At 36.4% G+C, this 27507-nt stretch overlaps 1 protein-coding gene across 7 annotated transcripts in view; it reads left to right on the forward strand.

Annotated features, from left to right (window-relative positions):
- LOC113042400 (connector enhancer of kinase suppressor of ras 2-like) overlaps nucleotides 1–25704 on the forward strand; it is a 52970-nt gene extending 27266 nt beyond the window's left edge. The window contains exons 4-13 of one of the 7 annotated variants that reach the window (XM_026201252.1): nucleotides 3103–3208; nucleotides 9300–9341; nucleotides 12988–13107; nucleotides 15587–15646; nucleotides 16248–16316; nucleotides 18867–19013; nucleotides 19844–19980; nucleotides 20992–21185; nucleotides 22094–22183; nucleotides 25444–25704. In XM_026201252.1, the coding sequence (XP_026057037.1) occupies nucleotides 3103–3208; nucleotides 9300–9341; nucleotides 12988–13107; nucleotides 15587–15646; nucleotides 16248–16316; nucleotides 18867–19013; nucleotides 19844–19980; nucleotides 20992–21185; nucleotides 22094–22183; nucleotides 25444–25685 (1207 nt within the window). In that variant the 3' untranslated portion in view covers nucleotides 25686–25704. The remainder of the gene's footprint in view (nucleotides 1–3102; nucleotides 3209–9299; nucleotides 9342–12987; nucleotides 13108–15586; nucleotides 15647–16247; nucleotides 16317–18866; nucleotides 19014–19843; nucleotides 19981–20991; nucleotides 21186–22093; nucleotides 22184–25443) is intronic. The other 6 variants (XM_026201254.1, XM_026201253.1, XM_026201255.1 and 3 more) reach the window with 6 other exon arrangements.
- The last annotated feature ends 1803 nt before the right edge of the window (nucleotides 25705–27507 follow it).

Genomic DNA, 27507 nt, shown 5'->3' on the forward strand with positions numbered 1-27507 from the left:
TACCTGAGTATTGTTGCTGACCATGTCCATCCCTTTATGACTACAATGTACACACCTTCTGATGGCTTCTTCCAGCAGGATAATGCAGCATGTCACAAAGCTGAAATAATCTCAGACTGTTTTTTTCAACATGAGAATGAGTTCACTTTACTAAAATGGCCCCCACAGTCACCAGATCTCAATCCAATTGAGCAGCTTTGGGATGTGATGGAACAGGAGATTTGCACTATGGATGTGCAGCCGAAAAATATGCAGCAACTGCATGATGCTATTATGAAAATATGGACCACAATCTCTGAAGAATGTTTCCAACACCTTGTTGAATCTATGCCATGAAGAATTAAGGCAGTTCTGAAGGCAAAAGGGGGTCCAACCGGGTACTAGCCAGGTGTACCTAATAAAGTGGCCAGTGAGTGTACTAGGGATATGCTGGTATCAAATTTTCATGTTGCAATTAATGCTTTTATCATGGTATTTGGTATTATCATGATATTGAAATTTAGTTGGCCATAATACAGTATAACAGGTTTAATAACTTATTTGGTAACACTTTATAATAGGTAACACCTATTAGTTGCTTATTAGCATGTATATTACTAGAATATTAGCCATGTATTAGTGCTAATTAAGAACATATTAATGCCTTATTTTACTTGACCTTATTCTACATCCCTAATCTTACCCACTACCTAAACCTAACAACCACCTTACTATTAAAAAGGAGCAAATTAAGAATTTATTGAGAGAAATGTCATAGTTAATAGTTAGCAAGTGTTACCTATCCTAAAGTGTTAACACTTTTTTATTATAACAAAAATAACTTAAAAAATAAGCAATACAGAAAAACATATAAAGTTAAACATTTTACACAGATTAAAGTGCAAAAGAACTATAAAGACCAATAGGTATCACTTTACAATAAGACCTCATTAGTTAACCATTAACATTCACAATTAGCAATAGCTACATTTGCTACAGAAGTTTTTAATCTTTGTTAAAAAATACAAATCTTAGTTCATGTTAGATCATTAAATAACACAGTTGCAACTTTTGATTTTAACAACGTGTTATTAAATAAGATTGCTGAATGTTCAGAAATTTGTGATTGGCAGTTTATGTTAACTAATGAACTAACTAATGTTAACTAATGAAGCCCTAATAGTTAGCCCTGAAGTCCAGATTAAAATGTAAAAAAAAGTTTGAAGATTAATAGCCTATTAAGTAAATATTTAAGTATTTGTCACAGTGATGAACACCATAGCAAATCCACAAGTCTGGATGGCTATTTAAATCTATTTAAATATGTTTTATATAGTATAGCAGCTGCTTTATTTATGGCGTTTCCAGGGTAACAGCTGCATTTTCTGCAGTTTAGCGCCATCTGCTGTCAAAGAATGAATGTGCATTCATTTAGTGCATCTTTCACGTGTTCCCCCATGTGCTTCTCATGCGTGCTTGTTTACATCAGAGCGCACACGCGTCTTTCAAGCAGCATACATCGGTGTTGTGCCTTTTGACCAGTTGATGGGAAAAGTATTCTTAAAATGCATCCCAAATTCTTAATAATTTGTAATGTATTAACGGTATTCAAAAGTGCCTACGATAACAATATTGTGCATATTCATTATCGTGATATATTGCATTACCGAATACTGGCACATGTCTAGAGTGTACATATATATGTAAAATGATGGGTTCTATAAATATATAAAATCTATATAAAATCTATTAAATTATTGTTATTGGCCAATAACTGTTAAAATATCCATTATTGGTATCAGCCTCAAATTTCTTGAAGGGTGCATCACTACCTATAGATTATCTTGTAATGGTGTGATCATTGTTTCTTAGATAAAAGTTCTTATTTCTTTCTTGAAGCTCAAACTATAGAGCATGGCACTAGTGGCACCAAGGTCATGTGTTTGATTCCTAGGGAGATTGTGAACTGCATAAATATCTACCTTTAATGCAATGTAAGTCACTTTAGATAAAAGCATATGCAAGATGCATAAATGTAAATGCCCTGACATTAATAGTGCTAATGCGTTTTCATTGATTTGTTCAGATGGGAGCTGAAAGTATTCTGATTCTCTCTTCGGGTGTAAAAGGATATTTGAATTGAAGATAGACAGCAGCGCATAAGCAATTACAAGCACACACCAGCTTTCAGACTCTCACGCATTGATTGAAAAACTGGAGCAGGATGAGGTAAAACTTTAAGGCCTGGCCTTGAGGAGATGGTAGTGGTCTTTTTTACCCAACTGATGGATTTCCTGACAGCCTGGAGCCGTTGTGTCCAGATGGTGGCATGTGCTCAAATGCTTCAAAAGAGCAAAGGTTGGATGTAATGAAGTCTACTCAGTCCTGGAGAGAATTGAATGAGCTGCATAGATTTTAGCATCTGTCTCTCTACCTGGATGACTTGGTTTTGAACTTCTTGCTATCCTTTCTCTCACATTTAGTCTTTTCTCTCCCTCCCGTTCTCTTTCTCCATCCCCTCAGGTTTTTTCCAGACATTTCCCATGCAGTCTCTGACCACTGCGTCCATGCTTGCTGACAGGTGTCCTTGAACCGAGGTCGGACGCTGTCGGCGCACTTATCTACCGCGAAGTGATATTTGGGAGTCAAGTGAAGCCGCTGACATTTAGGAGCGGAGTTTTGAAGGGGGATTTGGTATTCGCCGAGAGCTGCATCTCAAATCCTGTTTAGGAAAGCGAGTTTAGTTTGTTCGGGTGGTATAAGAGTGCTTGTGAGGTCTTTGAATGAATGATTTGTAGCCCAGCGGTGAAAGATTGTTAGAGTTTCTTAAATTGTGAGGGGCTTCTGGGCGTGCGTCAGCTGGTGTTCCCAGCGGTCTAAGAGGAATATTTAGACACAGGATGGAAACGATGAACCAATGTTCCTACAGCCCTGTATATATAGCACACAGCCTCAATACACACGACCCACATTCACTTCGTCACTCACAGGAAGTGAGAAACTGGGTCTGGAGTACATTGATAGTCAATAGGGATAGCATATACACGTCTAGAATTTGCAAACACACTCAAATTGTCCGTCTTGTGGGTCTGGCTCTAAGAATAATCTAATGGTTAATTCTAGGTGTTACTTCTTTTGCAGGTCACCATTTGCTGCCGTAACAGATTATTCCGTGACCAGGAACAACGTGATTCAGCTGTGCCTGGAACTCACTACTATAGTACAGCAGGTAATGACATTCACCAACCAAACAAACTAGATCTTGTATGAGATGCAGCAAACTCACATGAACACTCATGATTGAAAAAGGAGAAGGACTTTCAAAGTAGAATTAGCTCTTACATTGAGTTAAAAGAATAGTTCACCCAAAAATTGACATTTTCTCATGATTTACTCATCCGTATGTCGTTTCAAACCTGTATGAATTTCTTTGAGTTTAAAATTGAGTTGTTGAACATAAAAGAAGATATTTTGTAGAATGCTGGTTATCAAACAGTCAATGTTCTTCATCGACTTCAATAGTATTTCTTTCCCTACTGTGGAAGTCAGTGGGGACCAACAACAGTTTGATTCTTCAAAATTCTTCAAAATATATATTTTTTTGTATTCAACATAATTAAGAAACTTTTATAGGTTTCGAACGACATGAGGGTGAGTAAATAATGACTAAATGTCAATTTTTCCCATTCATCATTCAACATTAAATGTTGTGAGTGATAAAAAATATAAAATACAAATGCAGCTATATATTTTCATGTAAAACAAAATAAATTAGTGTAAGTTTTTGTTTCCATGTCAAGGATGTCAAGGACTACATCTCATTTGCTACTGAGGCAGTGTGCATTGTGGGTAATGTAGTCTTTTAGAGCATAGCAGGAAAGGAAACGCGATCAGTGTGAAATAACCATGTCAGACAAAAGAGAAATTTGAGAAAGGAGAGGGATTCAAGGCCCCTGCCTGCAGTGATATGCGTGTGTGTTAGCATGTGTGTTTGTGTACCCAGCAGATTAAGGGTCAGAAGATCATGGCCAGCAAGAGCAGCATTAAATGGATGAGTCTGTCACAGCGAGTTTAGCCTAAACGCTGCACACAACCTTTCTCTTAATCCAGGACAGATTACAGCGTTGAAGCCAGAGATCTGGATCTAATCTTAACTAATGCAACTAGTATTGAGCGCTCAGGACCAGCAGGGGCCCTTTCTCCTAATCGGCCCCTGAGAGATTAGGTCAAAATAGAACAGATTCCTCTTTCTCCTATTTGGCAGGTGTGTATATAGCTGGTTTCTACCTGATCCAAACTGGTAATTAACTGATCCAAGATAATCTAAACTGGTTTAGCCGACCAGATGGATCACCAGCTGGTTGGAACCTGACTTAGTTGGTAGACAATCTTGTACCAGCCTAGCATGTTCCAAAAACCTGCTTGACCATCTGATTTCTCCACCAGGGCACTTGACCAAGACGGTCGCTTGTATTCTATCAATGGCCACAAACATCTAAACAAAAGCTTCAGTGTCCACAGTCCCCATTACTATACTATCACATTGTAACTTATATACTGTAGACCGTATGGATGAGCGCTGCCTGCTGGCATCACTGTGATCTATCTCAATCTTTAGTTTGGATGTGTTTGTCTCTCTCATTGTCTGGCTCTGTGTGGTGTTTACTTAATAATTTAATAAGTAATATTGCATCCAAAAATGAACATTTCTCATTAATTTGCTCCTCGTGTTGTTCCAAACGTACTGTCTTTTGTGAAACACAGCTGTTCCCAATTAAGTGAAAGTGAATAAGGTCTGTGGCTGCTCCAAGCTGCAAAATAATAATAATAATAATAAAAAAATAAAAATAAAAGTAAGATATCAATGTATTTGCATAGACAGCAATGCAACTACCACGTTTAAGGCCCAGAAGTGTAGTTGGGACATCGCTAAAATATTCCATGTGATATCAGTAGTTTAACCATAATGGTATGAATTTTCGTGAATACATTTTGTGTGCAAAGAAAACTAAAACAACGACTATTCAATGCATTCTCTTCCGTGTCAGTCTTTGTCGCTTTACCACAACTTTTTGGGTCATGTTAGGGACAGTTCTATTGATGTCTATGCAGGGTGAGAAAGTTCTTGAATTTCCTCAACAAAAAACAAAAAACAAAAAAGAGCTTAATTTGTGTTCAGAAAATGAACTAAGGTCTAACAGGCTTGGAACGACATGAGGGTGAGCAATTAATGACAGAATTTTCACTTTTGGGTTAACTATCTCTTTAATATTTTTCATCCACAGAGCTCTCTTTGGAACGTTTTGCAATGCTTGATTTGTGAATAAATGGTTCTTTTGGGTCAGATGTTTTCAATGAATCATTTAATCAAATTTTCAGAGACAATCCATATAAATTGTTCATAAATCACACTAATCTGGAAATTGAGTTCAGTTTACTAACTGCAGCATAACAGCCAATATAAAAATAATGTGTTGAGCGAGTATGAACTATTAAATAACTACTATAAGTAACCGATAACTTGTGACATTGTGTTAATTGTGTTTTGTACATCAAAATATGTTGATGTGATTTTGGTATAATATTTCTATGTTTGTATGTACGTACGCATGTATGTATGTATGTATGTATTTTCAATCATATTTCTATGCAGTTTTAGCAATAAAAACATTACATTTAAAACACTCTAGTTCGTACATTAAAAAAAAATGTTTTCAAAAATCTCACCAAGGCTGCATTTATTTGGTCAACAATACAGCAGAGTTAAACAGTAATATTGTGAAGTGTTATTACATTTTAAAGCAACTTTATAGAACCATTTTTATGATAATTTTATTGTGATTTTAAAGCTTGACAGCTCCAGTCACTTGTCCATTTTCTTCAAAAATCTTCTTTTGTGTAAAAGAATAAAGTCATTTGGATTTGGAACAATGTGAGGGTTAATAAATTGAAAAAAAAAAACTGAAACATTTAAAAAATAAAAGAGTTAAATTTTTTGTGTGATTTTTTTTTTGTGAGAATGCATGTGTCTTATGCGTGCCTCCAGTCATACACACACACACACTGGCGTTCTGCGTGATGATCCATCGCTTGAGTGACAGCACTGGAGAATAGGTACAGAGATGCTCAGAGGTGCTCAGAAGGGAAGTGAATCAATGCGGTTTCATTTGCCGGGAACGCTCTTTTCTTTCACTCTCTCTCAAGGCTTTGGCTGTGCGAGTGTCTCAGGTGTGAGGGCTGGTTATTACTTTATTGTGATGAAAGAGAAGAGGTGCAGGTGAGAGCACCAAAGACGATGACAGAAAATAAGCCCTCTCGGTAAGATGCTGCAAAAAATGGAGACATATCATTTCAAGGACCAAAAAAATAATGTCCTCCTACTGGGCATTGTTAGGTTTGGGGGTCAGTGATGGATACAGGAAGCAGAGTGTGTGTTTCCATGGTGATGGTGATGTAGTTTCTTCAGTAGATCTTCTTTAATAATTCATAAATGCTCAATTTATCTGTATACATGATATAAGGGTTTATGATCTTGTTTGTCTGTCCTTGGAATAAATGTCCTCACAGTGTCATTTTTTTGAATGATAAAGCCATTTGCTCTATGAATAGAAAGTTATACCATATTCTTTGTTTGATATATATGATGCATTGACCATTTATGAAATAATACAGGACTGTTAAGAATATAAAATGACTTACTTGGTTCCAACAAGAAAAAAAAAACCTGCTTCACAACAGCACTACATTATGCCTTATTCAGTAAAAATGTCAAATGTCACTTCCATTATAATCAATTACCAAACTGCTGCACATTGCATTGTGCCTTCAGCCAAATATTATTTTCCTCATTTGATTAAAATAAAAGGATTTTATTGATTGAATTGCTCTGTATCAATTACATAATTGATTATGACTTTTATGTATTTAAAATATTGTGTTTTGCATATTAAATACACACACACACACACACATATATATATATATATATATACATATATATATAAACATATTTATACACATATTTTTATAAATATGTGTATATTTTTAATATATATGTTTATATTTATAATATATTCATATGCAGTTGTAGCAGTAACTAACATTACAGTAGCAGTACTATTTTTAATAACTTGTTTTCTGTTTGAATATATATAAACATTTAATTTATTTATTTGATGTCAAAAGTAGAATTTTCAACAGCCTTTATTCCAGTCTTAAAGAGCCACACAGATGGGAAATCAAAAATCACCTGTATTACAGTGTATGATGTAGCTGTCCATCAGTGTAAACAATGTGCAAAGTAATTAAACCAAAAAGTACACGATTTATAAAGTTATTGGCTTCTAAAGTAAGGAGTCGTCTCTGAATCGCTGAAACGAGTCATTATAGATTTCAAATCTTTTCCCCATCTCTATGTGGGGGCACTTTGTATAATAATCTCCGCCTACCGTCTTGGGAGAGCCGGAATTCTGACCTGCCCCCCCCCCCCCCCCACACACACACAGATGCTCTGGTTGGTGTGATAGCATCATGTCGAGGAGACAGTGTGTTTTTAATTGTAAAGGCAAGTTTGTTTTATTTTCACTGCCAAAGAATGAAGATCAGAAGAACCAATGGCTAAAATTCATTTTTACCACAATACCAGAGCAGTACAACAAATCCTTGTTGTGTTCACAACATTTCACTGATGACTGCTTTTCTAATCTCAGTGAATACAGCGGGATTTTCAAAGCGTTTGGCCATTAAAGAGGGTTCATTACCAACTTTATTTAGACCAACGAGCATCTCCTAATCACAACGCGAAGTATGATTATGAAGTTATGTGTTTGTTTTCTCCCGAGCGTCTTATCAGTATGTGTGCTGTCTGCAGCTTGTCTGCGCTGATCTTTATTTACAAAAACGTCATTAAAATGAAGTGTAACTCCGTGAATACTCAACGAAGAGACATGAGAGAGATATCTATAGAAAGCTTGACATGTCTACTTTAAAACTAAACAAGTGCTGCCGAAAACAGATATTCTGTGATAAAGTAATCCATACGAAAACAACGCGATGTCTCACGTCTCCCTTCATTATATCTAATGTGACCACGCCCCCGCGCTGAACGGCTATTCAGATTCAAACTGAAGTGCACGGCTTGAATACACCCACACAGAAGAAAAAGCAGCTGTTCAAGTTTTTTATTTTACTGTTTGCTTCGTGATGAGAGGAATAAGACATAATTCACCCCAAAAAGATGCTAACGCATTGTTTACCATGAAGGTGTGTGCAGAACAACCAATCAAACCTGACTATGTTAGTTGACCAATCAGAACACAGTATGCTACCGAAAGGTGGGGTTTAAGGAAACTGAATCTTTTGAACAGCTTCGCGCGAACCGTTTGGGGATCTCTGAGAATTGAGGTAATTTTAAAATGATATTTTGACAAAATGACAATGTTTTTTAACCTTGGATGGATTTAAACCTAATGTACAGGACTTATAAACAGTGATAGGAAGCTTAGAATTTTCATCTTACTGGCTCTTTAAGTGTCACATGATCCTTCAGAAAGCATTCTAATATGCTGATTTGCCACTCAATAAGTATTTCTTATCAACAATGTCGAAAATAGTTGTGCTTCTTAATATTTTTTGCCAAAACGCAGTGAATTATAATATAAATTTCTAAAGAGCATAATTTAAAAAAGTCATCTAAAACAAATACAGTATCATTATTCTAAAGTAACCTTTTCGGAGCAGTTTTTCTATCAATGGATGTATTTTCATTGGAAATGTAAAATTTACAATTGTTTTACTGCCCGACGAATTTCCAATGGAGATTATGTTCAGATTATGGTAGTTAATAATAATCAATGTACTTAATAAAACTGATGTTTATGACCAATGGACAAGCAAATAACTGCAGGAGTTTGCTTCACGTTTGTCTGCTTGTTTATATCTTATTGTTTATGACACCTGCACAAACACAGTCACACTGCAGGTTTGCTATTTCTCCATGGACTTTCACAGCAGTCCCGGCCCCCAGCGGGAACCTCAGGAGCTCCTTGAAATGTCTCCATCAGAGCCTGAATGTTAAATTGAGCCCGGGGCTCTCCTCTGTTCAACCTTCCTATATTAGATCAGCATCTGAGAGAGAGAAAGAGAGAGAGAGAGAAAGCCATTTCTGAACACAGTGACCCAGCTGTTTGGTAGATTATCCCATCTGCAGAGATACTTTGCTCAGTAAATGTTTTCTCAAGCGCTCTGTGTGGGTGAGTGTGTACGTGAGAGGCCTACACTCTTTTAAATGGCAGTAATATCTTACTCTTTCCTCTTCGCAGGACTGCACCGTCTATGAAACCGAAAATAAGATCCTCCATGTGGTAAGTGTTTCTCTTCTGGTTTACGCTGCAATATGAGGCTGATAATGAGCTCTAATGTTTCTCCTGTGAGCTCTGCCCTTATTTCTTCATTTACAGGAAGTACTGTGAGGATCCTCATACACACACTCTCTCTGCCTGTTTGTAAATGTTCATTTTACATGAACCATTTACCAAACAGATTCTTTCGAGTCATCATTCAGTAGTGCCTGCATTTTTGGCCCCAAAGAATCTTCCTTGATCTTTTTTGCAGTAAAAATAAATCTATTTTTAGATTGCACTATGTCACTATTTCAGGTTAGTTGTAAATTAAGGCTAAATAGAGGCTCTAGTTACTGTAAGTGCTGTTCTAATAGTTTTTTCCCCAGACAAGGACCATTTTAAGATCTTCAAATCTATAATATAATATAATATAATATAATATAATATAATATAATATAATATAATATAATATAATATAATATAATATATACTATACAAATATTATATTATATTATATTATATTATATTATATTATCCTCCTGAAACCCGAGAGATTGCCTGTTGTGCATTTTATAATTTTTCTTGCTATTTGGGATATGTAGGACCTAATAAGTATAATACCTAAAATTTGTTTTTGTACAGGAAGTAGTTTTCCCAGAAAAAAGATGTCCTCATGTGAGGACAGTGGGTCTATCATGATGTGAAATGCTGCAAAGCAGTTTCATTCACTTTGCAAGCACAGATGCACATTGCATGTCATGCATCGCACACAGGATTTTCCCAGTGCAGCCTTGTGCTCTGCATTCATGCATTTCATTTATAAAGTTATGTTATGTCCTCGGCAGAGGACATCGGGACTCAATTTCTAAAAAAAAAATGAAAAGACATGAATGAAAATGCATAGGCAAAAACAATAGATTTTTTTAAATCACCAATAAATTTTTAATGTTCAAGATTTTTTTTTTTTTTTTTACCAAACTTTGTATAAAGATGATTCTCAACTATGGTATAACAGAATAATTCAGTATAACATTTTTCTTTCTGCAAAATGTGTGTAAAATTACCATTAATGGGTTTTCTAATTATATACAATGTATCTATAAACTAAATCTAATTTGCATATAAATGTGTTTTTGGGGCAACATGTAATGAAAAAAGAAGTGTAATAATGTGAGTAATAATTGTCAAGATTTTCATAATAATATATAATATTTCATAGAATATTGAAATATAATTTCTTTCTCTATTCATTTGTTATGTCTCCAAAAATGCGTCATAAGCATGCGTTTAGTCCCGGTGTCCTCATCTGAGGACATGTATGAAATCAATGTCCTGTTTAGTAACAGAAAGTCATATTTTGATTTGAAACCCCATAACATATTTCTGAGATGTTGATTTATGACACAGAATTTAAAAATTAGACCGATTTAAATGATAACTACAATATATTATAGAAATATTATCATATTTCTATAAGAGTGTCATTAAATTAATTTCAGACATTTTGATGACCAAGGAGAGGGAGTGGTCATGTGAAACATCCAATCATTTGGTATCTCTGAAAAGCCCTGAATGTGCTCTGTACAGATCTAAAACTGTGGCATGAACAGACTCAGAGAAATTCACAAAAATATAATGTCCTCATATGAGGCCACAGGGTCTCAAGAGGTTAAATTATATTATATTATATTATATTATATTATATTATATTCAACCAACTCCCTGCCAATTAAGAAATAAACTTTTCCAAACCAATTAATTAATAAAACGTAAACTCCTGATGACTAATTTTATAAGCACACAGTGATGTGAATAGATGCTTTAAATGTTTGATTCATTTGAGTCATCATTCTGTAGTGATTGTTAAAGTCTTTGCATTTTAGGCCCCAGAGAATCTTCTTTGATCTTTTTTTATAGTGAAATAATCTTTACATTAAATAACGCTTTTTCTTACAGTTGTTGATAAATTCTGTGTCTGAGTTTGGTGTTAGTACACTTTTTTTCAGGATAAGAACCATTTAATTCCTGATTATATATTATGTTATGTTATGTTATGTTATATTGTTTTCACATTATTTAAAGTATAACTCTCAAACAGACTTCTAGTTAAGGGACTTCTTTTTGATGAATCATTTAAAATACATGATTCAAATGAATGCATATACATTTTGATCACAACTTTTTATTTATTTATTTTGCAGTGATCTCAGCCTTTGAACGCAACGCTGATTGATTTTAATAGTTGTTTTTATTTCATGTAAAAGACATGATTCCTCATCTCAGTGTTTTTATATTTTTTGCTGTAGGTAACCATTTTGTGAACATGTATTTTACTAGTTCAAGCCGTGAGGTGAGGTCCCTTTGCAGTCACAGGAGAGCCACAGCAAGGCTCTTTGTGAGATTCCCGTCTCATACACACTGGCACACAACAGTGTGTGTGGCAGGTCCTGTTGTCGCCACAGACTGCTGGGCTGGGCACAGCTGTCATTCTCACTGAGTCCCACAGCTATAAATACCTACACATTGTGCCTGCTAGCAGCAGATTTCATTCCCCAGCACCACCCCACCTCAGCTACCGGCTGTAGGAGGAGAAGCAAAAACACCAATGACACCAGATGAAAGCAGAAGCAGAGAGAGAGATGAAACCATAAAACAAAGTGAATTAAAGTGCTACAGATCCCTAAAATGCAAATACAAATCGCAATATAATTGCAGTCATACTAGGCAGAGAAATCCAGGTGCATGTTTTGCAAATCTAGTAGCAAAGTGAAAAATGCTAAGCATGATAATAGTGTTGCTGCTGTACATAGATATAGCTATGTAGTAATGTTTTCTAGATAGGTAGGTAGGTAGGTACAGACAGACATGCAGACAGACAGACAGACAGACAGACAGACAGACAGACAGATAGATAGATAGATAGATAGATAGATAGATAGATAGATAGATAGATAGATAGATAGATAGATAGATAGATAGATAGATAGATATTTCCTATTTTTTAACACTTTTTGCTTCTTGCTTACTGTATTTGAAAAGTTTCTTGAGAGTCTCAGTAGTTTTGTAATTTACTTTACAGTCGTGCCAGTAAAAAGCTTGTTGAGAGAAAAGTGGAGAGCATAGGAATAGTGCAGTGGTTAACAGGAAATGAAACAACATCGATTCCCACCTCCTTCACCTTGAGTGAACTACACCAATATCCCAGACAGGTGAAATCTGATCATAATCGCTGAGAATTTGATATAACGCTGTTGAGATAATGAACGAATAGGGGCCGAGAGTACAGGGGAGACTGATAAACCAAAAAAAGAAGAAAAACCTAAACCAGAATGAAACTCAACTTCTTGACAATTAATGCAGCACATTTTCCAAATCTAATTATCCCATAACTGACCAACCCATAGATTTACTCCTAGTCTTTTTAGGCATAACAAAGTCTTTCCAAACGGAAACGGCTTCAGAACTGCTCCTGTTTATTAAAACTGTGCCCCACAAAAGTTGAATATTGACTTCATCGAAAGATGCATTCTGTGGTCACGGGACATTAAACCTAAATTTGATCATATCTATGATGCTGAGTTAAATCTAATAAATGTTCGCCCAGTGCAGCATATCTGTGGAGAAAAATAATTGATATGCTTTCTCCCTCTTTTTTCTCTCTCTCAAGTGTAAGACATTGTCTGGAGTATGTGACCACATCATCTCACTGTCGTCAGACCCCCTGGTCTCCCAGTCGGCACATCTGGAGGTGGTTCAACTGGCTAATATTAAACCTACAGAGGGTCTGGTAAGATTACACACAATTATATTGTTCTACAGATGATTGTGCTGTTTACTGCTGTTTATCATTATGTTTTAAATTCAATTATTAATAAAATAATTTAGTGTAAACATATCTGCCTGATTGTAGTTCAGGAGTTCTGATGATTAGTATTTGATCATTTATTAATATATTAAATGTTATTAATTGTATATTATAAGATATATAACTACGAGTGACTAAAATACAGTATAAACTTCCATTCAAAATGTTGGGGTTAGTTAGATTTATTATAAATAAATTAATATTTGTATTAAGCAAGCATGCATGAAATTGACCAGAAGAAACAGTTAAGACATATACTTTGACAAAAGATTTCGATTTTAAATAAAATATATATTTTTTTACAGAACTTTCTATTGCTATGAATTATGTTTTATACAAATTAGCATATTAGAATAAATCTAGATATTAGAATAATTTCTGAAGGACCATGTAATCTTGTACTCAATATTTGGTAGAGGCTCCTTTTTCTTTAATTACTGCCTCAATTTGGCATCGTATGGATGTGATCAGTTTGTGGCACTGCTGAGGTGGTATGGAAGCCCAGGTTTCTTTGACAGTGGCTTTCAGCTTATCTGCATTTTTTGGTCTTTTGTTTAAAATGTTTCTCTTGACAATACATCTTGACAGTATGTATTAAATAAATTCAATGCAAGTTTTTGGTTCTTTTAATTGTGATGATTTTGGCTCACATTTGACAAAAACTCACCAAATTAGAATAAGGTGACATGCCAATCAGCTAATCAACTCAAAACACCTGCAAAGGTTTCCTGAGCCTTCAAAATGAACTCTCAGTTTGGTTCACTAGGCTACACAATCATGGGGAAGACTGCTGATCTGACAGTCATTTGACACCCTTCACCAGGAGGGTAAGCCACAAACATTCAATCCCAAAGAAGCTGGCTGTTCACAGAGTGCTATATCAAAGCATATTAACAGAACGTTGAGTGGAAGGAAAAGGTGTGGAAGAAAAAGATGCACAACCAACCGAGAGAACAGCAGCCTTATGAGGATTGCAAAATCGATTCAAGGATTTGAGTGAACATCACAAGGAATGGACTGAGGCTGTGGTCAAGGCACACAGACATGTCAAGGAATTTGGCTACAGTTGTCATATTCCTCTTGTTAAGCCACTCCTGAACCACAGACAATGTCAGAGGCATCTTACCTGGGTTCAGGAGAAGAACAACTGGACTGTTGCCCAGTGGTCCAAAGTCGTCTTTTTAGATGAGAGCAAGTTTTGTATTTAATTTGGAAACCAAGGTTCTAGAGTCTGGAGGAAGGGTGGAGAAGCTCATAGCCCAAGTTACTTTAAGTCCAGTGTTAAGTTTCCACAGTCTGTGATTTGGGGTGCAGTGTCATCTGCTGGTGTTGGTCCATTGTGTTTTTTGGAAAATCGAAGTCACTGCACCTGTTTACCAAGAAATTTTGGAGAACTTCATGCTTCCTTCTGCTGACCAGCTTTTTGAAGATGCTGATTTCATTTTCCAGCAGTATTTGGCACCTGCCCATTCTGCCAAAAGTACTGAAATTTGGTTAAATGACCATGGTGTTGGTGTGCTTGACTGGCCAGCAAACTCACCAGACCTGAACCCCATAGAAAATCAATGCAATATTGTCAAAAGGAAAATGAGAAACCAGAGACCAAAAAATGCAGGTGAGCTGAAGGCCACTGTCAAAGAAACCTATGCCTCCATACCACCTCAGCAGTGCCACAAACTGACCACATCCACGCGATGCCAAATTGAGGCAGCAATTAAAGAAGACCCTAAGTTCTGAGTACATGTACAGTAAATGAGCATACTTTCCAGAATGCCAACAATTCACTAAAAAAGTTTTTTTATTGGTCTGATGAAGTATTCTAATTTGTTGAGAATTGGTGAGTTTTTGTTAAATGTGAGCCAAAATCATCACAATTTAAAAAACTAAAAAACAAAGACTTAAACTACTTCAGTCTGTGTGCATTGAATTTATTTAATACACGAGTGACACAATTCTAATTTGTTGAGATGCACCTGTATTATATATTTATACAGTATATATAGAGAAAATAATGCATCCTTGGTGAGTATATGAGATCTTGAGAAAACTTATGCTTTTGAAAAATCTTAGAACCCCAGAACTTTTGAATGAATATGTAATGGTATCCTTTTGTTAGCAGTGAAGCTTGACTGTAGCTTAACTAATTGAAATGTATAAGCGGCTTGTATATCTTGCCAAGCAGTTTCAAAATAACTTCCTCAGCATTGGTCTTTGTTCTAATGAGCAAGTGTGTGTGTGTGTGTGAATGCATGCTTATGTTCAAAAATCTCTTTATATACATGAATAGACTGAAAGCATTTTGAAGTGTTCTTCAATGTGTGCATAAGACAGAAAGAGGAAGAGGTGAGGAGATTATTCATTATAGTCTATTAATTTCATCCTGTGTCTTTTATATCTTAAGGGAATGTACATCAAATCCACATATGATGGGCTTCATGTTATCACAGGAACCACAGAGGGGGTAAGAGCCAGTCGGTGTTAATGTGTGCGCTCTAATTCATGTGTCTTTTATAATGTCCTGCATGCTGCAGATAAAAGTAATGAATCTCAGCAATTGATTGTACCGCTGTTACTGCACAGGCTCAAATTAAAGAGCAGGAGAGAGAGAACGAGAGAGCTATACAGACAAGAGTGCTCTAAATAAAGATCCACAGATCATGTGACTGAAAGCTCTTGGTTTTTGTTGTAGCTCTAATAGTGGGTGGAATCACACGCTATACTGCAATATGCAGTACCCATAGAAAAGAAGCACCATGATATTTATATTATATGTCATATTTCAGTTGCATATCTTAGACCACATTGAGATTAAATTAATAACAATTTGAGATGTCTTCTGTGTCTCAGACAGATTTTTCTGTCTAAATAAGATTATTTCACAATATTACTGTATTGGTTATTACTGTATCTATTTTTTTTATCAAATAAATGCAAAGCATAAGTGACAATGTGAAACCAGAATGCAATGTAAATTGGTTTGGATAAAAGCAACTATGTAAATAAGTTTGTCCCAATATTATTCTGTCTTTTTATACCTCTCCATTTTTCCGTCACTTTCTTAGTCTCCAGCAGATCGCTGTAAGAAGATCCACGCAGGTGACGAGGTCATCCAGGTGAACCATCAGACAGTGGTGAGTGTCAGTCTCTCATCAGTCACTTACTCTGTTTGCCTCATTTATTCTTCTATTTTATCATCCATCCATCCATCTATCAATTTCGTTCCCTATATATATGTAAGTTTCACTTGATATTCAACAACAGTTGGCCCTTTCCTTTAAGTTTGTGAATTATAGAACAAAAAAATTAGCTGCATATGAATTTGAGGGCTTTGATGTGTCCTTGTTAAAGCACCAAGAGCTTTAAAACTAGATATTACTAGATGTATTTTTAGCTCCTTTCTGACTAAGGCAACTATATTCCAGTTTGACTGAATTCACAATGCTGATTGAGTGTGTTATGCTTTAGACTGCGTTTCTGAGTGAGACTGGAGAGTGTTTAAAGGGCATAAGAGGCTGTAAATGTAATGAAGGGAAGTGGGTTTTTAAGGATGGTCGAATTTAAGAGATTTCTGTGCGTGCATATGGAGTGCGTCAATAGGTACTCCAATGATCGTACCCTGTGGAGTTCCCTTTTCTGCGTACATCTGTGTACAATTAATAGCGCACGGAGTGTAGCTTGTCAAATCAATTCTGTTTGAAATGTCTTCCTTAGTGTTTGATGTGCATAAGGTGCTGAATAATTTGTTGAATCTTTGAATTGTATTCTCAAGTGGGGCATGTTTTATGAAGTTAAGGAATCTGCAGGCTGCTAAATGTCCCACAATGACGTTGATATTTAGATTTATGATGGTCTTTGCATGATGGTTTTTACGTCAAGGCATCAGAATTCAAGTTTTTTTCTTGTTTGTGTTAAGTCATCTTGTCGCTATGGGGAGGGATGCTGAGCTTGTTTTGTGATGAAACATCAGCAACACTAAGGTCTCATTAATCCTCATGTAATTAGACTGTTGTCACCTTCATAATTGGGTAAAAGCGCTTCTAATGTGTGATAAGCGATACGAATTTGGCTTGTAGCAAAAAACACAAAGACAAATAATTACCATGACAATACTCAAGAATGGTGCATTGTGGGAGCAACTTGATATGTCACCTCAGTGATAGTATCTGTATGCTATGGGATCAGGTCTGAATGTCCAGCCCATCTCAGTGTGTTTGTGTGTGTGTGTGTGTGTGTGTGTATTGTGGTTATTTCTGTTTGTTGAAGAACATGGTAAGTGTAAACTGTGTGTGGGTCACGTTTTGCCTACATTGTGGATACTCAATGTCCCCATAAGGATATTAAAGGATAGTTAAACCTTAAACCAGCCAACAGTAAACTGCTTAATAAACATAATAAATAATGTCTTAAAGAAATTCAGAAAATGCAGAAAGGTTTCTGTGAGGGTAAGGCTAGGAGATAGAAAGTATCATTAGCTCAGGATAACTATAATAAATCAAAAGTGTCCACTATGATAGAAAAACAAAAGTTTGAATGCGTGTTTATTACTTAATTTCACCTCTTTTCATATGCTGACATTGTAGTGATTAATGAGGATTTATTATAAAGGTAATCCTTTCTGTTGCATATCAAATAAAAAAAACTATATGAACTAACAGCAATTGTTTATTGCGATTATTCATAAATAATTAAGTTAATTATTGAACATCAAACATTGAACTACTTTTATCACAGTGTTTTAAACTTTATGATGCCACAGATCCCCAAATATATTTATGATTCCCTTTTGAGGGACCACTTCCTGTAATATAAAAGCAATTCTATTTTTAATGTTTAAAGACCTTTTTATTTTATTTTATTTTAACCCCTGTTTTATATTGTTGCTTTTGTCACTGTAATAAGCCACTTGAGTCAGTGATGATGTACAATTATTTTTATCATGGTTAAGTGGCCTTGTATTATCTAACAGTACATCTTAACCATAGTAAAATCACTTGTGGTACACTGCACAGCCTTATTACTTTACTAAGCTGTGAAATGTTATGAATTTATGTAGTTTAATAATTCATCAGTAATGTAAACATCTTTAAAAATGTAGAGTTTGCATATAGTGGGTCACATTATTTTAGAGCTGCCTCCAGCTATTAGCTTCACTTGCTGGCTCAGTAAGCATTTTCATAACAGTCTAACATAAATATTTTAACAATAAAAAGTAGTCAGTGTATATACTTCATGTTTATCTTTTATTATCTTTCATTAATGTCTAGTAAAATATGGCCAGTATTGTCATTTATAATTCTTCTCCACAATAGGTATTTAGTTAATTTTTCATGCTTCAGAATTCATGATTATACATAATTTATGAAGAACCGAAGGCTCAAATATTGACATTTTACCGGGAATGTCAAGTTGTACCGCAGATTTTAATGTGGAATCAATTAAATGATTAGCAAGCATCACGCCTCATTAGTGTACACTCATTTCACATCGTAAACTTATTCAACATGTACAGTGTGTCAGGAAGTGTATGTGTGTGTGATATGTAGTAACAGTATATTCTCTCCATATTTACCGGATATAGAGAGAGGTGTCTTAGGATTTCCTGGCAGTTCCTTGTCAGGTGATGTCTCTGTGTGGCGTTCTTGTCGAGTCTGTGTATGTTGACCCTGTGTTTGTTGCTGTAGGTGGGCTGGCAGTTGAAAAACTTGGTAAGCTCTCTGCGAGGGGACCCTGCCGGTGTGACATTGACCCTGAAAAAGCGTCCCCAGAGCACGCTCACCTCCGCCCCAGCCCTACTAAAGAACATGAGATGGAAGCCCCTGGCCCTCCAGGTAGGATTCAGATCGCCCTGTCCCAAAAGCTTCATCGTTTTGGGCTGCACTTTCCCCCTTTATCTGCCACCCGCTCCCTGGTCTCATCTTAGGTAGGGAACTGACTCCTCTAACTCCATTTCCCATAATGCGCTTGTTTTACATTCAAACGTCCAACTTCTGACTGAAAATAGTTTATTTTGTGTAAATAACAGGACTTTTGGATATCCGAGTTGCCTTTGTGGGTCTTACGGTGCTTATTAAGTCATTCGCAGTAACATCACTAACCTGCCTTAGAAGTGTTGCGAAAGTGTGCAAGCCAATGATCTTGCCAGCGAGAGCAGATTAGCTTTAATCAGCTTTCCGTGAAGGATTCAAGTTTGGTTCTAGACTTGTTGACTCTAGACTAAACTTTTAGCTGTTTTGCCCAAACAGATCTGTGTACATCTCCATCTTGGTGGCTGTCATCTCACATGCTCATTTCACTGATTATATGCACATGCCTCTTTGTGCATGTCATGTCTGTGCAGTCTGTGTCACAACCCCTGTTCCAAGGCATTCAGCTCACTGGAGACACTAATCACACGTCTATAGTCTTTGAAACCATTGTGTTCTCTGGAGATGCTGCAAATGTTTCCATAGGCTCCCACTCATTATGTCAAAGCATCATGACCCAGAGATCCCGGTGTACTGTTTCTATCCCTCGCCCTTGTGAATGTCTGCAGATATAGTGTCTGGGTCACGTCCTGGAACAGAGATCCATTATCACGTTTAGTTGTCCTCTCAGACATTTTACCAGCTCATAGTAGATGTGAACTTTGGTCTTTAATCAAATGATCTTACCTGCCCAGCAGCCAGTCGTTCCCAGGAGTCCCACCAGCAGCTCGGCCACACCCACAAGCACTATCAGCACACCCTCCAAGCGTGATAGCTCCGCCCTCCAAGACCTGTATATCCCGCCCCCTCCATCCGAGCCTTACATACCCAGGTAAGCTCATCCAGGAAAGGATTTTTTTACACTTCAGCTGCTTTTTGGCTTGAAATTCACTTGAATTCTTAGTCAGTGTTTCTTACATCAAAAACTCGTATCGTATTGTATTTTGTCCAACGTTTTTAGAATGAAACAAGCTGCTAATTATGCTACTGTATGTTCGATACAAGCAAACATATTTGAATATGCATGTTTTTATTGGCTAACCTTTCTGTATGGGCATAATTCATACTATTGCAGAAAACTGAATAGGTTTAGTGGTCTTAAAAAGCCAATGGTTGTGACATCAATGTTGCGTTTTGTGAATGATCTGTTTTTGCAGCATTCATTTCCTATATCAGTATTTCTATTTATTTCCATTCCATATATCAGTTTTTCTATTTATTGAACAATAGGGTCTACATAATTGTACAATTTTGCATTTAGATTATTTTTGCCATCATCTATTGCTTATGTAAAATTAATCTTTAAAAACACCAATTATTTAATGACAATGTTAAATGTAAATGTTAGCAAATGTTTACAGTTACAAATGCCTGAATTCACTTTACATTTTTTAGACAAAATATTTAAGGTTTTCCTTAGTTGCAAAAGTAAAAAATATAACATTCAGAAATTTCTGTGTAAAATTTAATCTACTCAACTATTTAAAAGTGTGGGGACAATAAGAAAAAAAATATATATATTTTTATTCACACATTACATTGATAAAAAAATGACTTGATTTTTTTTTTTTTTTTAACAATATTACACATTTTTCTGTTTCAAATAAATTGTTTGCTTTTTTTCGCTTTTTATTCTACAAAAATGTTAAACTGTTTTCAACATTGATAGTAATATAAAATATTTTTTTTGAGCCCCAAATCATGATTTCTAAAGAATGTGACACTGAAGAAATTTAGCTAAGCCATCACAGGAACAAGTAACATTTTAATATATATTAATACAGATATATGTTTTAATACATACAGTAAAATCTAAATACATATTGTAATGCTGTGCTTTTAGAGATGAAAAAGGCGGTCTCCTGAGTGAAGGCGGGGTCCCTGTTGCAAAAGGTTCAGAGTCACCAAACTCATTCCTGGATCAAGAGTACAGACGACGATTTCCTCTCATGGAAGAAGAAGCCGTTCTTTACTGCTACGAGTACGACCCCAGCCATGGACCCACAACGTCCCGTCGAGACAGCACACCCACTTACGGTACACAAACAAACACACACACAAAATGTTTTGTCTATGAGCACATTTCTGAACAAGCTTAGATGGTACATCAGGGTTATTCATTCTTTTAGCATGGGAAATGTGGTTCTTCCTTTCTGCACACCATAAAATGATTATTTATTTTTTGCTAGCTTTTACAGCAGATGCCCGAGAGACTAAATATTGACCCACCATATACATATTGACAACTAATTCAAGACACAGACCAAACCTCTATGAACATCTGCTGATTATAAAACCACACATAATGACCAAAACACTATTTACTCCAATTATGTTGCATACCTAAGTTCAGTTAGATCCAGCTAAAGAACTGGTTTTGGAAGCTTCTGCTTATATAATTTCTGTAAAGTATCCTATATATTTTGCAGTTGTGTGATTGTATGTTTCTTGATGGTTTATAAAGCGAGTATGTCTTATAACAAGTATCCTCCATAGGGGAGTTGGTTTTCAGATTTTCTGTAATTAAACTCCAGGGAGCTGGGCTGCACTTTGTTGTGAATGTGTGTCTGTGTGTGTGTCTCTGTGTGTGTCTCTGTGTGTGTGTGGTAGCATTATATCCAGAATCAAAGAACACAGCTCTAGTCGTTAAATGCCAACATGAGCCTCTGCAGTGGCACAGAACTGCTGACACACTCCATGCCCGCTGCTTCCCTAGAAAATGAGAGGACACATGAAACTGTGACAGTCTGTCTTACACAACACACACTCGCACAGACTTACCTTAGCGTCTGTGGAGAAAATGGATTGTGAACTGTCATTTTACTTCCAATCTTTCTGCTCCCTGTCTTACACACACACACACACACACACACACACACACACACACACACACTAACACACACACAGAAAGTGATATGTGTATATGTGGATGTCTATGCTTTCAGGTCGTCTGAGGCCCATCTCTATGCCTGTAGAGTATAACTGGGTTCCTGAATACGAGGACCCAGCTAGAATGAAGAGAGAAGGTCGGAGAGGTGAGTTTGTGTCAGTCACAGTACTGTAAATACACATGCTTATTATCCTTTTTACTCCTCCTTACTCTTAGGTGTGCTGCTTTTCTCTGTTTCTAGGTATTTGACGCAATTTTTAATACAACATCAGTAGTTTTGGGTTTAATAACATTATTAGTTAATAAAATGTTATTAAAAACTGTTTTAATAAAACATTTAAATCTGATGAATTTACAATCAGAATTAAATTAAATTTGATAGTCTTTTCATAGACTTTACTCTTCTTATTCATTATAATTTCATATTGATTCTGTGGTCTGAAATTATCTGAAAATGATCATATATATATATATATATATATATATATATATATATATATATATATATATATATGATAAGTTATTAGTTTGTGGGTGTGGCTGACTACCAGGAACTGTCCAAACACTTTTTGTCATAATTAAGTTTTATTGCTTTGTTTTAAATGGTCCTGGAGTTTTTAACAGTACAAATATTCCATTTAATCTCTTCATTAATATGAGTCCATAAAACAGCGTGTATAATAAATGTTGATGAATTAATTAAAAATAGTAAAAAAAAAAATAGTATAAGATAGCATTGACTACTGGAGGGAACTGTTGACACCCCTTGAATTTTTATGCCAGCTTCTCTTTCTTGATTTTAACCACCAGAATTATACTGAATCATGAAAAGTGGGTTGTAGTATTAAATCAGTATCAGATGAGCAAAAATGTTAAATAATATATATATGTATATATTGTATATTATTGTATAATATATATGTATAACACATATAAATATAAAAACATTAAAATGGACCCTATTTATATATATATAGAATATCTTCTTTACTTTCAAATGCATCTTTGTTTTCCATCTGTTCTTCTTCTTTCTCAGTTTTGTCTCATTCTGCCTGGATTTTCCTTCATTGTTACTCACTGTTGCTGTGTTATTACATTCTCATGGCTCTTATTCAGGATTGATGTTGAGCTGAGCTCTTCTCCATGAATCGAATTCTCCTCGCTGCGCCGTGGTTCTGAACTGCGCTGGGCATTGCTGATTACTTCTTGTGGCCACGCTGCATGCAGTGCCAGGATAACAGTGGCAGTCTCTGAGCACCAACACAGAGCCAGTGTGCTCTAGGCCCGAGACCGTCTCAATTGGCTCCTGCTTTAGAAAAACAGTCCAGAACTCCCCGACAGAAATAGTTGGACTGCAAGAACGTAGACAGATAATGTCAATGAAGCTCTTTCATCAACATTTTACTTACTGTGTTCATAATTATAAGTTCGGGGTAAAGTTTGGCTGGTTAGTCAATCTCCGTCACTTCCTCATCACCATCTTCATTGAGGCTGCGGGGGCAGCATCTTTTGTTTTGACTCACTCATGTCGTGTCTTACTGCTTTCCCACGCTAACGTGTTTGTTTTCTTTCGGTGGTCTCCTCCAGGATTGCTGTTGCCCAAACCCATCTCTTCTCTCTTCTTTGTGGCATTTGTGTTTCTTTATATGTGTGTTTTTTGAGCGAGGGGGTGGATGATCACCTGGCTGTGTCTCCTGGCTGCTATTTGATCCCGTTAAGCAGCTCTGTCTATCCGCATTGTTTCGGAGATTAGCGCCTTGATAGCTCTCTTATTTCCTTGCTTTTCCGGTTCCCTCTTTTCCTTAAAACTCCGGGGAGAAAATGCTGGAGGTGAGGCTGCCAGATGGTGTTTAGCTGAGAGCAAGAAAGATGGTGAAATTAGAAAGAGGCACTCGAAGGAGATTGCAAGAGGGATGTAGGAAGAAGATTGTGATACAATGTGAGAGTGGAGGGAGGGTCAGAAAGGATAAAGATGTATTAAGGTCAATTACTGCTCGGAAATCTTGGTAATTTGTCATTTCTGTGTAGCAGTGATAGGTTTTTTTTACTGTCAGAATGGGTGTTCTACCAAAGTCGTCTTCTGTATTATTGGCAATGTATTCAAAATGAAGAAATTTCATACATTCAGTTTTGGGGCATGCTTTTCAAAAAACAAAGAGAAAAGAGAACGGCTGCATAATTTGAAATTTAATTGTGTTTTTGGATGGATACATTTTAAGTTTTTATTATTATATAATAAAATTATAATATAATACAATTATATTATAATTATTATTAATATTATTTTTATTTATTATTAACTGAATAAAAATATGAAACAAAAAAGAAACATTTCCTGCACAGTTTGACAAATATTATTGTTGTTATTATAAAATAATATTAAGTAATAAAAAGTATTATTATTATTGAAAAAATTTGAAAAAAAAAAAATTACATTGTTACTGATGGATCATCCAGACTGATATTTTAGATCCATCTACTTTATTTACAAATTTAATGAGTTTTATATGGCAGTATATTACATTTTTTAAACTCAAGAAGTTACAATTAATTAAATAATGATTTATAATGACTCTGCGAGGTTGTGTACCCTGTCTAGGTGAACGTACTGTATGCCATTTAAAATCTGCCACCTCTTCAACTTTTCCATTCTGAGCTATAAAGAAGAGGGAACTTCTTCTGGAAGCATGCTGTTGCCATGGTAACTCTGACAGGAGCTCTCCTGAGTGTTTCACGTCCCATTGGCTGCTGCCGGGCAACGGTGGTCATGGGTGTGAGTGGAGGGAAACCCAACAATGGCTGCGGTGGTTCCTAAATGAACAGACGAGTAAAAATCTGGACTGCTGGGAGCCCGTTGGTTTGGCTCACTAATATGGCTGTGACCAATCGGCTTGTTATGCTCATTAGGCAAGAATAAGCCTATAGAGTTTGATTGGATTCGACTGATTTGGGAAGAGTGCACAAGGCTTAAGTAGTGCTAATGATAGACCTCTACTGAGGGAATGAATCATTGTGATTGGCCAACTGAGGTTTAGAGTATTTCGAGAGAGGTTTGGGATGCTTGATTGATGGAATACTGATGTGAGCTTATTCAGTGATTTGACACAGTACAGCCTGGAAAATGGGTGTACTGTTTGAGAAGGGTTGGATGTACAAATGTAATTTTGATTTACTGAACAGGCCAAACGAAATCTATAATGACCGATTAACCATAAAAATGGTAACATTGTTGGAAAAAATGCATTTAAAGGAACAGTTGAACAATGACATTCCTGCCTTCATTTACTCACCCTCATTTTTTTCAACCATATTACTTTCTTTTTCCATGAAACACAGAAGTTTTGAAAGCTTGAGTTGGGACTGTCAGCTACTGTTATTAAAGATATTGTTCTTTCTCCCTCTCAGAAAACACTCTGTTGCGGTATGTAAGTGATGAGAAGGCGGCTGATCTGGCTGGGCGTAGCATGAAGAGAGACACGGGAAAACGTGGCAAGAAGAAGAGCGAAAAGAGCGGGAGCCCCACCCACTACGCCCTCCTCCCAACCCTTCAAATGGAGGTGCTCCGTCAGGAATCCATGAACACGCCTAACCCAGACTCCACCTCTCTTTACCATGTGAGTAGTATGTCTTCTGTTCAAGTATTCTGAAGGGAGTTGGTTTATTCTGTAGGCAGTTTGTGGTCATGCTAGTACTGCGCAGGTCATCTCCAAAACTGTCTGCCAAGCTTATGTGTGATTAAGTGATTGGTTTTTTGGATTTAAAGGTGGGACTTTTTTTGCAGCCACCAATAGAGTCGTACTGTAAATATTTTTGTCTTGTTTTTCAATGTATTTACTAAAATAACCTTTGAAAACATTGTTCAAATGTTTGAGGTCCGGTGGGTCTTTTTTGAGTTTGAATTTAAAAATTCAGCTTTGCCATCTGAAGAATAAATAACATTTTAAAATATATTCAAATAGAAAAGTTATTTTGAATTGTAAAAATATATACTGTATTTTAAATATATACTGTATTTTAAATAAATACTGTATTTTGATCAGCAGGGTTGGTAAGCATAATAGTCTTCTGTTTTAGGTAATGGATTAATAAAAATACATTTAGTCCTGCTTCTCAAAAACATTGCTCATGTTTTAAGTCCGTTACCTGCGAAACAAGACAAAAATACTATTTAAGAAACTTTTTTTTGTGCCTTTACAAAAGTTTCTTTGCTATTGAGCTGAGTGGTAGTATGTGTGCCTTTTATCCAACATGTCTCAATCAGGTTCTTTCTCTTTGTCTAAGAATGTCTCTTTTTGAGTGTGACAGTCTGGATCAGGCCAAACTCAGAGATTGTGAGGAATATCGCACAGTGTCTGTGTTCCTTTTATTTTCTGTTGCTCAAACAAAGTAACAAAGAGTCATTCTTCAAGACCTGGCTGCTTTCATCAGTTCTTGGCTCGATCAAGGTCTCTGTGATCATTGCAGGTAGAGTCTTACATAACGAGTTTTCACTGAAAGCACCAGGTCATGGTGTGCAGAAGCAGAATGTATACTTACGCCCACATGCTAGGTGAGCGTTTGTGTGTGTGTGATTGTCTGTGTGCGTATAATGAGTGTGTTGGTCCTCTACCTTTAGTCAGAGTGTAGGTGTGTGGGAGTTTGTGTCAGCCCTGTGTATGCTGTATGTGTATGTGTGTGTAGGTGAGTGGGTTTTCTCACTGGGACTAGTCGCCCTGTGTGTGAAGTTATTAGGAGTGGAGGTGAGATCTAGCTGTCATTTTTAAGAGGGAATGTGGCAGCCAATGTTCTTGAGAGTGCACACAGACACAGCCATAACCACACACACAAACACCAAGGGAAAACTAATAATCTGGGGAAAAGTGACTCGCAGTGGTGTGTCACAGTGTGCATATGGATGCTGAGTAGGCAGATGGTGGCTCTGTGGGGTGGGCGGGGCTAAGCCGTGTTGTCATCTGTCACAGGGCATGGAGTGACGTGATTGGCCTAGCTCCATCTGAAACAGCACTGTGATTGGCCAAGACTCGACCATGTGCTGTCTTCACGTCAATATGTTGTAGTCGATATCTCCACCAGACCATGAGAAGTGATTATGTGTGTTTAGTTTTCTATTTATTTATTTATTTATTTTTCAAAATGAAGTTAATTATAGGTCCTCATGAAGAAATGTGAAAGGGGCCACTCTGAGATCCCAGCTGGGGTGATGCCGTTTTGCATAAGAGTGACTTTCACAGTGCATCTCACCTGCAGCTTCTGTTTATAGACACCCTCAGCAGGGGTAGTGTGTCCATGTGTCCTCTGACCTGATCTGGGGTAAAGGGTGTGCAGGGTGGGAAGACTCTGCTGACTTCATCACCATAGTTTGGACCCGAACCAATGTGCTAGTATCAGCACTCTTGCTATTGTTCTTTCTCTAGCTCATGAACTTTGCTAGAAACTCTACAAACTTATAATTTGCATATACCTCTGAGT

The sequence above is a fragment of the Carassius auratus genome, chromosome 24, assembly GCF_003368295.1.
Source record: "Carassius auratus strain Wakin chromosome 24, ASM336829v1, whole genome shotgun sequence".
In the NCBI taxonomy this organism is placed as follows: domain Eukaryota; kingdom Metazoa; phylum Chordata; class Actinopteri; order Cypriniformes; family Cyprinidae; genus Carassius; species Carassius auratus.